Source organism: Suillus plorans, assembly GCF_016647745.1.
Source record: "Suillus plorans strain S12 chromosome Unknown HD556scaffold_59, whole genome shotgun sequence".
NCBI classification, from domain to species: Eukaryota; Fungi; Basidiomycota; class Agaricomycetes; order Boletales; family Suillaceae; genus Suillus; species Suillus plorans.
Window position 1 is genome coordinate 57,767 of NW_024537443.1, and position 13,762 is coordinate 71,528.

At 47.6% G+C, this 13,762-nt stretch overlaps 3 protein-coding genes across 3 annotated transcripts; 1 reads left to right on the forward strand and 2 right to left on the reverse strand.

The window, feature by feature from the left end:
- Window positions 1–97: 97 nt before the first annotated feature.
- On the reverse strand, window positions 98–1,651 carry HD556DRAFT_780699 (Chloroperoxidase). Its single transcript, XM_041311611.1, has 5 exons — window positions 1,574–1,651; window positions 1,055–1,500; window positions 794–997; window positions 530–743; window positions 98–478 (listed from the first exon to the last, which is right to left on the reverse strand). Exons 2-5 carry the CDS (start codon window positions 1,275–1,277, stop codon window positions 250–252), a joined length of 870 nt encoding a protein of 289 aa, XP_041156445.1. The 5' UTR covers window positions 1,278–1,500; window positions 1,574–1,651; the 3' UTR covers window positions 98–249.
- A 2,318-nt stretch (window positions 1,652–3,969) lies between these two features.
- Window positions 3,970–6,080, reverse strand: HD556DRAFT_1493256 (uncharacterized protein; the record flags this gene model as incomplete). The annotated part of the gene is made up of 11 exons (XM_041308835.1): window positions 3,970–4,053; window positions 4,131–4,384; window positions 4,436–4,559; window positions 4,608–4,716; window positions 4,764–4,934; window positions 4,978–5,092; window positions 5,144–5,196; window positions 5,248–5,435; window positions 5,487–5,531; window positions 5,589–5,832; window positions 5,869–6,080. 11 exons carry the CDS (start codon window positions 6,078–6,080, stop codon window positions 3,970–3,972), a joined length of 1,599 nt encoding a protein of 532 aa, XP_041156446.1.
- A 3,113-nt stretch (window positions 6,081–9,193) lies between these two features.
- On the forward strand, window positions 9,194–13,618 carry HD556DRAFT_1397840 (Metalloenzyme, LuxS/M16 peptidase-like protein). The gene is made up of 15 exons (XM_041303740.1): window positions 9,194–9,512; window positions 9,646–9,693; window positions 9,744–9,782; window positions 9,835–10,423; window positions 10,474–10,589; window positions 10,642–11,313; window positions 11,361–11,456; window positions 11,515–11,624; window positions 11,680–11,721; window positions 11,773–11,986; window positions 12,043–12,163; window positions 12,225–12,316; window positions 12,372–12,468; window positions 12,521–12,976; window positions 13,029–13,618. The coding sequence occupies exons 1-15, from the start codon at window positions 9,210–9,212 to the stop codon at window positions 13,511–13,513; spliced, it is 3,480 nt and encodes a 1,159-aa protein (XP_041156447.1). The 5' UTR covers window positions 9,194–9,209; the 3' UTR covers window positions 13,514–13,618.
- Window positions 13,619–13,762: the final 144 nt, after the last annotated feature.

Consider the following 13,762-nt stretch of genomic DNA (forward strand, 5'->3'; position numbering starts at 1 on the left):
ACTCTCGAGAATGTGATAGCATGCAGTAGGGCTGGTCTTTCATCAGTTTCATTGAAACGCATAATTTGTGTCACAATCAAGAACGAGTGAAACGAGTAAGTATAACAAAATATATCCAATAGACAATAGGTAATGAAAAGTCGTAATCGATCGTCGTCAGTAATACATAAGTGGCATAAGTCAAGAAGTGAGAGCACATCGTAACATTCAGGCGAGCATCAGTATCCGAGTAGTCGTTTTGGAGTCAGTTTAGACAGAAACAGTGCCATGGTGTTCTGCAGCCTCCTGTGCCACTTGCGCCCAATCCTTCTCGCGCACACCGAACTCGATCTTCAATGCAAGCTTGTTGAAGTTTACCAAGGTCAGTCCGTGAGATTGGCGAACGCGCGACTCCCAGCCCTCTGGAAGCTGTTCATGAAGAAGAAAGCTGCGCAGGTCCTCTACGCGACCTCCCATGGTTGAAAGTAACAGCGAGGCACTGACGGGACGGTCAGGATTGTGCTTGGAAACGGATGATGAAATTAAATACTTTGCGCAACCAAATAACCTGTGGAAAGTTTTAAGCGTGAATTCCTTGTTCACTGCACGCGACACTGCACGACGCTTGCCGAGCAACTTGGAGAGATCCTGGACTATAACAACATCGTTGCCGTCCTTGTCCTTACTGGAAGCTGCCGCAAGTAGCTCCTCGATGTAAGGTACGTGCTTTGTCGATTGGTTTGGTTCGAAAGCAGCATCAAGACCTGAAGACAAATTATTCGACCGAGAAGAACAACCTCATCAAATCGCTCACGTAAGAGAGATGCGTCGTGTTCGATACCATTGTGAACGTCGAGTTCTTGTAAATCAAGAGTATCATTGCTGAAGCTTCTCTTAAGCATGCGAGCAGCATAATGTGCGACAAATGAGGACAAGGTAGAACTGATGTTGTAGGTTCCTGCGACATGGCGATCAAGGTCGACAAATGATATGCCACGGCCAGTGCGCGAGATGATGCCTACATTCTCATGCCGTCATGCCAAGACTGATTACCAAGATGAGCAGAATCACTAACCATGGTTGGCTAACGCATTGAGTCCGGGGCAGGAGCAGCGGGAGTCGGTCTCCTGGGGAGGCCTAAACTCAGGCCAGTGCCCTCCGTAGCCTGGGTAGCTCTCGGGGGTGACATTGCCGATGCGACGCTTTCTTTCTACGAGGTTGAGGAGCGTGAGGATGACATCCCAAGACACAGTTCTAGCATCGTAGAAAAAGTTGGACAAGTCGGAAAAGAAGCCCATATTTTATGTCCCGAACGTCAAGAGTGTTAAGATCGGCGGGCGTGGTTGGGAACAAAGAAGCAAACGCACTTGGCTTAGAAATTTTCAATTATAAGAGAACCGAATAAAGAACTCGGCACCAGGGGCTCGCACTAACGACGACTTCTTTGCGATAGGCGACCCGAAATACGCATGGCCAGAGGGCGTAAGGAGTGTGCGCCGTGCAAAAGGGATGTTAATTGAACTATGTATATCATTGCAAAATCTGTCAAGCTTTGATGTATTTTATTCGGATGCAAATACGGTATGAGACCTACCACCGGGTACTCGAATTCGAACATTCCATCAGATCTTGTTTGAACTTTGAAGGATTTTGATAATCAACGAGACTCGTTGACCGTCTCCACACTGAACCTTAATTTAATCGTTTCGTCAAAGTTGCAAACGCTTCATAACCCTAGCTCACATTTTAAGTCCTTGGATATAGGACCTTCCAACATAGATCCATAGCATTGTAGGACATATGAGGAACATGTACGGCTTCAAACCTGTCACTCAAAGTTGCTGATTTTGATCAGAGGAAGGTCAAAAAATTTACACCTATCCTCATCTGACCCAACAGATTTGTAGCTGTTATCGACAATGCAATCGATGATTCAAAAGAACGTATCTGCAACGCCCAAAATCAAAAAGTCTTGGCCATGTCCGCAGGCTCCATCAATATACGGCCCATCTGCGAGTAAAAATTTCAGATTCCGACGTAGAATGGACTGAGTGACCTTCTTATAAGCTGCGGAGCTACTTTAATATCTCGATGGAACGTGATATGTTCTAAACATGCACGTGAGCGTCCGAACATATAAATATCAGTTATCAATAAACAATATGAAACATCAATACTAAATAATCACTAGCACTATCGATCGTCATGCTATGACTCACGGCTCGGAGCGCTCAGCCATGAGGCATAGTATCACATGGAGTCTGTTATTGAGCGAAGTCGAGTCAGGTGGAAAGGTATCAACCAGCAAGGTATCCGGCGGGCAACGCCGACCCCTAGTGCGGCAATGTGCGGCTGTAAAACCACTGGTACTAGCCATTGCCGGTCGGGGATTTGGTGTTGAAACTTGTCAAAGGTCAGTCCTTCAATTTTGTAATTGGGCTAGAGAACCTTAATTTTTCGCTTCTAAGCCATTTAAGACATATGTTAGCTCACCCAACCCTTCCGGCTCCCAAACTTTGTGTTGACAAGAGCAATGTACGTGTGTTACCTAACATATCACTTACAGCAGAGGTCAAGACCTTCAGCACCGCTCGGTAAGGCACTTTCTGCTTCAGTCTTGCTATTGCGTGTTTACTGCTGCCCACCACGCCCGACCTGCCAGCGGTCTCCCTTTGCCCACTACATGTAGCCCCAAAGCTGCGCCCTCCCGTGTCACCAGCCAATTGTAACCTCATAAAGCCTGACGCTGCCTCTACACCTTCCACACCTCGAAACCTCACGCTGATTCGCCAGAACGTGACCAGTTGACCTCCCGAGGCCCTCCGCCGCTTCCTGCTTTCGTCCAGTCATCAGACAAATATCACAGTGCTTATTCTACTTAGTAAACTGTAAGACGGAAGATGATTTAATGAACCTGCTTATGTCCAAGGGTGACGACGTGTCCGGCGTTGTCGAGACAATGTAGAATATTGAGGGAAGGAGGGTTTTGGCAGAGAAAGACGACGGTGTCATATAAGGGCGTGGATGACAGATCTATGTGAGCCAACTTAAAGATTCGACCAATCTCATCTGGTCATCGATCATCAGGCACCTATGCTATTGCGGTTGCAAGCCCTCGGGTTGCCAGCATTTCACGGTCGTTTGCACAGCAATACAGTACCCGACTGCCTCAGGCAACGTCTACCTTACTGATATTCTTGTTCGTCTTCACACTGCCATTTCTTCCCATAGGCCAGAGACACGTGGAACATCGCACACACGATAACTGAGCTTGCTCCTCGTGGAGTTCGTTTGGAACCCAAGACATTCTAAAGTGTCGCTGGAATTGGATGGGAAATCCTGGAAAGGTTCTCGAGCATACCCTAATGTTCTGATGATGAGATGCGATTGTTGTATGGATGTTTGCTACCAATCAATGGTTTCTGGCACAATGGGGGTAGGGATGCTAAAGTTTGAAACACACCCATTTATATCTGCGCAACGCATTCATTCCCCCGCGAGCGGACTGATTCTGTTTGACCAAGCCATCTGTGCCAGCAAGTACCACTTGAGAGTTAGCTGAAAAAAAAATTGATACGCGGAGGTGCAGAATGAGCAGTCCAACGTCGTGTATCGTACGTGCATTCAATGAGGTCGGACAAACAGTGGTTGGGCTGAGACTGAGGATTAGCTCGGTTCAAACGCTGGCGAGATTACCGCCGAGTGGGCGGGAGAGCTCGACATGCCAGTTGATTGAATGTCTATGAATGTTGAGATACGACGCTACTAGTGGTAAGAGCGGGTATTCGTGTACAAAATGCATTAAAGAACGAAATGAATGTTGTGATGAATTATATTAATCCTGGGAATGGAGTGTGGGCGAAAATATGTGAGCGAGCGAGAGTGTGGTGAGAACGAGTGGACCGTATGCTGCAGTGATGAAGTAAACAAAGAGCAAGAACAAAAGCTTGTCGCTCAGCTGGACGTGTGGTGCCGGTTCCTTCCAAGCGTTCAGGAACCGGTACCTTTGGCATTGTATTGGATACACAAGGATGAGAAACGTGTGGATGGTCTGGCATCCGACACGTCCCACGCCTAATGCGAGATGGAAAATTACTGAAAAAGCGCATTCTCCTCAGCTCCATCAGCAACAAAAGTCTGGGGTCACTCACAAAGTCCCAAAGTGTTCCGAATGCAGGAATCCCAGCTTCCTTGCAACCATGTTGGATCTCAAAGTTACCCACGTAGTTGGAAGTGATGAAGACAACCTCCGCCTGCCATTGGTCGTATACCTCCTTCAAGATCTTCATGGTGGGTGGACGACCCCCACGGACTTTCGAGTCCCAAAGGAGGAGACGCTCTGGACCTATGTGCCTGTGAATGAGACCACTGATAGTTGGGCCAAATGTCTTCTCTTGATCGGAGCCTAGCAGATGCGTCAATGATATGCGTATGCCTGAGGTTCAGATTGTCGCACCGATCCAAATTAGGTACCAGTAGGGAGATTGAATGCAAGTAGAAAGGGCAGCACCAAGACCAGTTCCAGTGCAGATTCGGATTCCACGCTTGTAAAGCGTCGACGTGTTGGAGACACCAGCAAACTGGAAAAAATAGGCAATCTAATCGGAAAATCACTTTGGTCGTTTTACCTTCAGCTCGCGAGTCCAAATTTTTTTAGGCGGGTCGTTGACCAGTCCCTTAGTGAAATCGCCTTGCACGCCGCAGATAAGGTAGTGGTGCTTTGCATGGGTACCCTCGCTGCAAAGAGTCAGCAGTATTGCATAGCGACGACACTGAAGGCTCACGAGATGATACCGAAAGCGTGATATTCCCTGATAGCCGAGCGACTGATGCGAGCAAGCAGACCCTGTTGCATACCACGCTCGAAGCGGAGAACAGCGACTTTTGGAGAGGGAAGTTCGACATCGACCTCGACGTGCCGTGTGCAAATCCAAGGCAGAACAATGCTGGAACAGCTGTCACCAATCCAATTGAGAAGCCAGGCAAAGCAGTACTTACAAGATAGACATTCCGACCGTGTACCAGAAAGCCTGCTGTTGGACGACGTATCTTCCGACGTGGTCGAACTTCCCGTCTGCAGTGTCATAGGCATTGGTCAGGATGGCGTATACCCCTTCAAAAATTAGTACGGTCGTGAGCTTATCTACATTATGGTTGAACCTACAGGTCATGCACAATGAAGTCCATCCGAAGAAACGATGATTCAGCTCGAATACGCTGGGTGCCGACGTCAAAAGGCTGCGGTGAACGACCGAAAAGAATGCTCACTTGTGGTGCGTGTTACGCACCCACGGAAGACCAGCGCAGAGGGTGATGAACAGCATGACTGAGGTGATCACCCCAAAGGCAAGTATAGAGTCGTTAAACATATACTTCGTCTTGAATTGATGCACGACCATGAGGACTATCCAAGCTACGCCGGAGATTGCACATCCGCTGTGGATACCACCGAGATGCTGTAAAGAAACGTCAGCTCCCTGAAATCGCCATTTGGAGTTCAAAGTGACCTGCAAAGTGGAGGTACATGCAAGGCGGAACCATAGAGGAGTCCACTATAACAGAAAACACATCAACATCAATTGAAAATGTTAAAAATGCATGGGACAGACCTTGGCGAAGAAGGTGTTGACGAACAAATACAGGCAATGGCCGAATATCTCGTTACGCACAAGAATTGCAACGTTCAAATTACCGAGGACCAAAGCACCAGGATATCTTGCGGCGTATGGCCATTTACCAGCAATCGCAAAGCCAATTCCAACGAAATTGACTACGAACACGACGGTGAAAAAACGCCTTAATGAATCAGAAGGGTGAGTATTGGACCACATATGTCGTCGTATAATACCATACCTGTAAGTATTGTACCAGATGACCCAGAGAACCCACAAGGGTGTACTCTTCTTTGTTGATTTGGCAGGGGCTGGCGGTGGCTTCGCGACGTCTGGAAGAATAGCCGGCACGTCTTTCTCAAGAGATTGCACGGCGAATATCTCGATGTCTACTGTGTTCTTCTCGTCCTTGGTGGGATCCTGAGTAAGCTGGGGAGAGTGGACTTCTAGTGTCCCTTTCTCTGCATCACTGTAAGCCAAAGCAGACATCACGTTGCGAAGAGAAACCACCCGCTATGCGTAGAGCCTGAAGTATTAGATATTCGGTTTCAGTCCTTTTATCGTCTCGAGACCGCAGGTCTCCTTTCCGTGATTTTCCCAAGGTAACTTGTGAGAAAGATAATCGAGCCTGTGGATCTGTGCTCTTCCGTTATAAAACCGTAATGTAATAGTCCGAACCGAGAGTGAATTGATTAAATTAATTGCTTTACTAGTAGATTGTTAGGGCCGCTTGCCTCAGTCAGTTAGTGTTGCTGTCGAGAGTTCACGACACAGTGCCAGTGAGACTGGGAGTCTAGCTAGAGATATTGAACACGTACTAAATGCTAGAGTCATTCGAGGCACAATTATTCTGATCTGGGCCAGTGGCACCATGTCTGTATCGCTGATAACTGAGGAAGATCGACACAGCCTGGATTCGGCACTAACGAGTTGAAATGAAGTGTACCTCTTCGCCTCACGATATGAAAATGCATTTGAGAGTGATACCGACAGCTCGTCCAGCAAATGAGAAACCAGTAATTCTGTATGCCGCTGCCGACAAATGCACTAGCAGATATACTAGTAATTACCGAATCATTAGCACATCCTCACAGCATTCACAATGAACAGATCGCATCATACTCGGTGATGTGTTGCAATATGAAGCCGAAGCGAACATGTTGAGTAGAGTCTGAGATCTTTTCATTGCAAATGCTGCGACCGGTGCCGGTGAGGTGTCCGTGCTGTGTTCGTTCAGGGTTTGAAGTTGTTTGCCACAGAATCGGCCCAAGTAAGGTCTGAATGATAACAGACTGCGAGAGCGCAGGCCGTATATATTTTTAGAAAATTACTGAACGGTTTATTGTTGGCTTGCATTAAGTATAATAACTTATTGCGCATAGTAGACAACCGACAGCACGGCGTGCGCGTAAAGGGTTGTGCTCAGCGTGAGAGCGGGCGGAAATATGTACGCACAGAAGTCACCGTGATAGGCTGTGTAGTGCTAGTGGCGTTCTCGTTTTCAGTCTAGTCTCCGGGTTCTGGGCATATTATCGTCGTGGCCTCGCCGAATTTCCCTCTAGTCTTATATCTGGATAGTAGGATAGTGAAAGGAGGTGGGGGATGGTGGGGGACTGTAGATTAAGATATGCGGCACAATCTGTTCGGCGTGAAGTATTAGTAATAGTACGGTAGTAGGTCTGCGCGATCGGCGCTTATGGTACTGTGACCCTGGCCACGTGACTCTTCATAAGTGACGTACTACTTAGTACCTAGGTCTCTTCTTCTAGACTGCAAGCAAGACATAGCTCGAATCTGGGGTCAAGTTGTTGAGAGGGCGACGTATTATAGCCCAGGGTCTGCTCTCGGCTGAATAAGGAGGCTGGGTCCGTGACCTCGCGGGAGTTCCGAGAGTTCGAAACTTTTGGTGTCATCCCGTTGGTCACTGCCAAACCATCTATCTATGATGATCCTGGGCATTCTTTCGGACCTCCGTCTTCGTGTCTATCGCCGCTCTAGCATTGAACTTAGGCCACCTTCATTTTGCATGCTAGATTATCCTCGGCCTGACTCTTGTCCTTGATAGCTTGCGGCAACAAGTTCTCTTACTACATAATACAAACCCCGGCACTGCTGCATACTAACATATTCCTTTGATTGGTTTTGTCTACGGGACTTGAAGTCTTGAGATTTCCTGCTTTAGTAAAGGTGAAACGACCAAGCGGTGTTGTTTCATGTTCGAGTGCTCCGAGGCACTCCCAGAGACAGGCTTCGTGGCTTGAAGAACTGAATGACTCCCGTGCTTTTGGTACGATCTCTCCTCTGGCTACGGCTTCCTCACAATGATTCCGAATTTCCAAGTGTTGGTCTTCGATTTCGTTCGCAGATACCACCAGACCTTCCCCATGGTAAGGGATTCCAGTACCCGTGGCCCGCCTGACATACAACACTCATATATTGCGATATTAGAGCACGCAATCCGCCTGCCTTCTCCCCGCGGGCCGCGCGAAATTTCGGTACCACAAGCCAGCGGAATTCGTCTCCACATGGCAATTTTGTGTTGGTGTGGAGTTACAGAGAGTGCCGCCGAACCCAGGCTATCGCACATCACTAGGTATATATTATTCATTTCAGTTGCCTGAGCTCTGGTGTTCGGTAAAACATATTTTGACTTCTGAATACCTCACATGCACGCATGCGGCATTAGAGCATAATGATGCTATCTATGGCTTCACTTGAAGAAAGACGGTGCCATTGAATGTTTCTGGAAGAAAGGGTGAGCAATATCTAGATAAGCCCAAGATAATTGTTTCAAATTTTCCATCAATTCAGGTCCTAGGCCTATGATTTCTAAACTTGTGGGAGTGTCGAACCCGACATGGTTTTATACCCCCCGCAGATCTACGAAAAAGCTTCGAGATAACTGTTTTTTTAAGTTTTTAATCGACCTGTTAGATCTGTTCAGTTACTGAATTTATTAATCCACAGTTTTAGTGGCCTACGTGGCTTTGTGCTCCCCACCATTTGAAGCTGGCAAGCGTATCTTCAATGACCGTGACGTACTGGCCATGGAAGTCGTACGACATACAATTTCGTCACTGGCAGGCGTGGCAGGATTTACTATGATTAGTTACTCATAGTTACTAGATGAGTTCATTTTGCATCCCTCGCAATGGCTTTCACTCTACAAGCAGTTAATTGCTAGCTAGAGTATCATGATAATGATATATACGAACCACTTAATTAGCAGTCAGGGTACGCCGAGTGCCAGTAACCACGTACCACGTGAACTGAGCGCTGGCATACATAGGTTTCTTTAATTAGCAGCAGCAGTACCCTCAAGGTTATGAAACCGAGAGGGTACTATCAGCCAAAAAGACTCACTGCCCCTATCCCTTCTCCTCGGACAATTCCAAGTCGCAGAGTTCTTTTCTTTGTACCAATTTGAAACTGGAACACATCCTATGTCGGTACCAGAGGAAATGAGTTATCTGCGACCAAGCGCAAAAAGCTGAAAAGACGTGGCCGGTCACGGTAAAGCTTCCGGGACCCGGACTGGGATGGTTCTCTTGTTTTCCGGTATTAGTAATGTTTACTGTAATATGGTAATATGCCATAGTTGTGCCATAGACACTCTTGATGGCTCATCTTGGTATTTATTCAGCTCACCTTCGTTCCATATTACAAACAACCCACCGTCTCCGATTCAAAAATCATCGCGCTCTCACTATGGCTGCTCATGATTGGCAGAGAGTTGAGAACCACGCGAATGTCCCTGTTTACACGTTTTTCACCAAACCGATAGAGAAGTCCCAACTTGATGAGCGGGAGTACAGGTTGATCAAGCTCGACAATGGCCTCTTAGCCTTGTTGATTCAAGATGCAAAAGCAGATATCGCTGCCGCAAGCTTAGATGTCGCAGTTGGTCACCTGTCAGACCCAGTGAGTGCGTTTCTCCGAGGATTGAAGACATCGTACGGTGTATCTACATTGTTGCGAAGGGATGCTAGTTCTAGTATCTTTTACTGTTCTGAGTGATGAATATTGGAACCCTTACTAACGGAAAGCTTCATAGGATGATATCCCCGGCCTTGCCCACTTTTGCGAACACTTGTTATTCATGGTATGAGTCTTTCTTGTCACAAGTCCTGGCTTGAACAACATTTATTATAGGGTACTGAACAATTTCCGAAAGAAAACGAGTACTCCGAGGTGTGTGTCATGGTCCACCCAGCGACATTTAACTGACTTGCTCTGAATTCAGTACCTTTCCAAGAACAACGGCCATTCTAATGCCTATACAGCACCGGCAAACACCAACTACTTTTTCCGTGTCGCTACCTCGGCGCTCCCTGGAGCATTAGCGCGTTTTTCCGCGTTTTTCCACTGCCCTCTCTTTGCGCCCTCATGTACCACGCGGGAAATGAATGCAGTCGACTCGGAGCATTCTAAGAACCATCAGGCAGATCCATGGCGCATTTTCCAGCTGAACAAACATCTTACCAAGGAAGGTCATCCGTGGAGCAAGTTTGGCAGTGGCAATCGCGAGACGTTAAGTGCTGCCGGGAGAACATTCAAGGCGGCGAGTAAGCTAAACGGGAATGGGATAAAGAATGGGACGCATACCGCCATGGATGGCAGTGCGCCAGTATCGCCAGTATCATCTAATGGGAGTTTAGCGTCCTCACCGCTCCCTTCGCGTATTCCATCACCAGTCCCGTCCAATATATCTACGAGCAGCGAGAACGAACCAGACGGTGGTGTCGTCGGGCGTGAGACCCGTAGACGGTTAGTTGAGTGGTGGAATAGAGAATATTGTGCAGGCAGAATGCGACTTTGTATTGTTGGGAAAGGTACGTTCCCGTTTCTGTTACGAGTGAATACTTTGTCACCTCGACTGTAGAGCCACTCGACACGTTGGCTGACATGGTCTCGACCTTGTTTACACCTATCAAGAACCGAGAGCAGGATCCATTGCCCGTAATTCCTGATCATCCATTTGGCCCGAACGAAATGGGAGTAAGTTCGTGTCTTATTGCTGGTGATATGGTTTATTGATATAGCTTATTAGACATTAGTTTCTGTCCAGACTGTCAAGGCCTTCCACGCTATCGAGATCTCATTTCCTCTAGTATGGCAGTCCCCGCTTTGGCAGTACAAGCCTGCACATTTTATTTCACACTTTACTGGTCACGAAGGTCCTGGTTCGCTTTTTTCGTACATCAAAAGCAAGGGGTGGGCGACGTCACTTAACTCGGGTCCTCAATCCCTCGCACGAGGCTTCGAAATGTTCAAATTCACCATTCATTTGACCAAGCTTGGTTTCGAGAACTACCAATTGGTGGCCCTTGCGACATACAAATACCTTTCTCTCTTGCGGTCCTCTGCATTCCCGAAGTGGTATCAATCGGAGCTTGTCAAAATTGCGCGCACGAGATTCCAATTTGCCACGAAGGAGAATGCGGAGGGCTATGCGGTTTCGCTTTCCGAGAGGTTGGGCAAGCCCGTTCCCCCTGAATTATTACTGCGCGGGGCGGTCATCCCATGTGAATGGAATGCTGAGGACGGAGAGCGAGAAGTTCGTGAAATATTGGACGAGATGCGTATCACAAAGGGTAGGGCAGTACTCATGGCGAAGAAAGAGGAACTCGAGCGCATTTCAAAGAATGAACACTGGGAGCACGAGAAATGGTATGGTACGGGGTACAGAGTAGAGCGGTGGGACCCATCATTCGTTGAACAGGCAAGTCAGGTTCCATTGCGGTATTCATTTGACAAACCGGTGACTAGGCTGAAGGACCCAATGATATCATGGAGCTGTACCTACCAGGCCCGAACGAATTCATACCCACCAACTTAGAAGTGGAGAAACGTGACGTCCTTGAGGTATGCTAAACTATGCATACCGATGTCCCCAACTCTGACCGCGATCGGTCGCTTACAGCCGGCTAAACGACCTCAACTTATCAAACAGACGCCAATGGGGTCCGTGTGGCACAAGAAAGATGACCAATTCTGGCTTCCAAAGGCATCGCTCGTACTAGAACTTCGTAGGTATGTACTTTACATCACCAGAATTCTGGGGGCTGTGGACTAATTATCAATGTAGTCCGGTTGCAGGCTCATCTCCGTGCGCCGACACTATGACACGGTGAGCTGCTTTGCAACCCACCTGTTTGATCTGACGATAGTTTTGATCCAGGCTTTTTGCCGATCTTGTAAATGATTCGCTACAGGAATTTGCATATGACGCAGAACTTGCCGGACTTGTCTTTCACAGTGGTTCACATCACCTTGGGCTGATGATCACTCTAGATGGTTACAATGAAAAGTTGCCTGTCCTTGCTCGCCGCGTTTTGGAGACTGTAAGAAATTTACAAGTCCGCGAGGACAGATTAGCAGTCATCAAAGAAAAGGTTATTGCTTCGTGTCATGTTTCTCCGATGCAAGTGGGCTTACTATGGTCAACTAGGTTAAGCGCGATTGGGAAAATTTCTTCATGGATCAGGGTTACCGATTATCGGACTATTATACACAATACATGCTCACTCATAACACTTGGACTATTGCAGACAAGCTGCAGGAGATCTCTAGTGAGTAGCTATAGCATCGATGTTTTTGAAATGGACTAATTTAACACCACAACTATGACAGGCGTCACAGAGGACGAGTTGCAGAGACACATCGACGACTTTCTAGCGCGCCTGAGCATCGAGATGTTAGTAACCGGCAACATGCACAAAGACGTACGCATTTTTTCTCGCTGGCAAACGAGGTGATCGTAATCAAACATGAGTTTAGGAAGCCGTTGGTTTATCAGAGATGGCGGAGAACATTCTAAACACTTCCCCAATATCAGTGGACGAGACCGCTCAACGCGCGCTCATCCTGCCAGAAGGCATGTTCAGTTCGTCATGCAGCGAGGGTGCGATTAATCTTTACTTTGGCAGGCTCCGATTTTATCTGGAAGTCGCATATACCCAACCCCAACGATCCCAATTCATCTCTGACTTATTATCTTCAACTTGGAAGTTCTACTGATGCCCGCTTGCGTACGACTGCCTTGCTCCTCATACATATGATGTCGGAGCCAGCTTTCGACACTCTTCGAACAAAGGAACAACTTGGTTATATTGTCTTTTGTTCAGAACTGAGACTCCCTGGAGCATCGCTTCTGGGGCTGCGATTGGTGGTGCAAAGCGAACGGAATCCTGCATACCTGGAGCAGAGAGTGGAAGCATTCCTGGACACTATGAAGAGTAAGATCGAAGATATGGAACCTGTTGATTTCGAGCAGTTCAAAACTGGCCTACAGCAAAAGTGGACTGAAGTCATCAAGGACTTGAAGAAGGAGCGCGCGATTTTTTGGGAGCACATCGATTCAGGGTATCTGGACTTCCTAAGACGTGTGTTTCATTCATTTTCGTTTCCTGTTGTTTCCACCTAATAAGGATATAGGCTACAGTGATTCGGACCTGCTGACAGACATTACCAAGCACGACGTCCTAGAACTCTTTCTCTCTCGCGTTCATCCCTTGGGTGTTAAAAGGTCTAAACTCTCCGTCCAATTACAGTCCCGAAAGCCACGGCCGCCGCGAATCAGCGCTACAGCCACCAAGGCCTTCGAAGCTTTGGTCAGAACTGAAACCACACTCGCCGACCCTTCAGGGTGGAAAGAGGAAATGGCTGACGAGAATCCCTTTGCGACGCAGTTTGCAAAATACTGGCAAGACGCACTCAGCGGGTTCGACAATCATCAGGAGTTGATGAAGAAAATCCCCGGGTTGATGGTGCAGTACCCAGATGATGATGAAGTACAACACATTCGGACCGAAGGGGTGACTTTCGTTGAAAATGTTAAAGACTTTAAATCAGCCCTTGAAGTTACAGAGCTTCCGGAGCCTTTGGTGGAATGGGGAGACCTGCCCCTCGCCAAGCTTTAGATGTCGTCGATGTTACTCTTTTACTTTGTTGTCATGTATTAATGTGTATTTCCTGCTTCACGGTGCTTCACATGATGATTCTAACATTACGGGAGGTTTCTCAGGTGTGAATGTTGTCCTTCATCGGTGGGTTGGATTGTGCTACAGAATGCCACAGAACGGTCTGGAGCACTCTGTAGTGAATTACGTTTCCCTGATGCCCTTTGAGCCATTGAAGCATGTTTGGCACGGATTCAGCCATTCTGCAAC

Bases quoted from the DNA above. Each gene is read 5' to 3' on its own strand.
- HD556DRAFT_1397840 (XM_041303740.1), top strand. From the start codon at position 9,210: ATGGCTCATCTTGGTATTTATTCAGCTCACCTTCGTTCCATATTACAA. The intron at 11,625-11,679 runs GTATGTACTTTA...TTATCAATGTAG, and splicing joins CTCGTACTAGAACTTCGTAG to TCCGGTTGCAGGCTCATCTC. The intron at 11,722-11,772 runs GTGAGCTGCTTT...GTTTTGATCCAG, and splicing joins TGCGCCGACACTATGACACG to GCTTTTTGCCGATCTTGTAA.
- HD556DRAFT_780699 (XM_041311611.1), bottom strand. From the start codon at position 1,277: ATGGGCTTCTTTTCCGACTTGTCCAACTTTTTCTACGATGCTAGAACT. The intron at 998-1,054 runs GTTAGTGATTCT...ATGAGAATGTAG, and splicing joins CAATGCGTTAGCCAACCATG to GCATCATCTCGCGCACTGGC. The intron at 744-793 runs GTGAGCGATTTG...ATTTGTCTTCAG, and splicing joins ACACGACGCATCTCTCTTAC to GTCTTGATGCTGCTTTCGAA.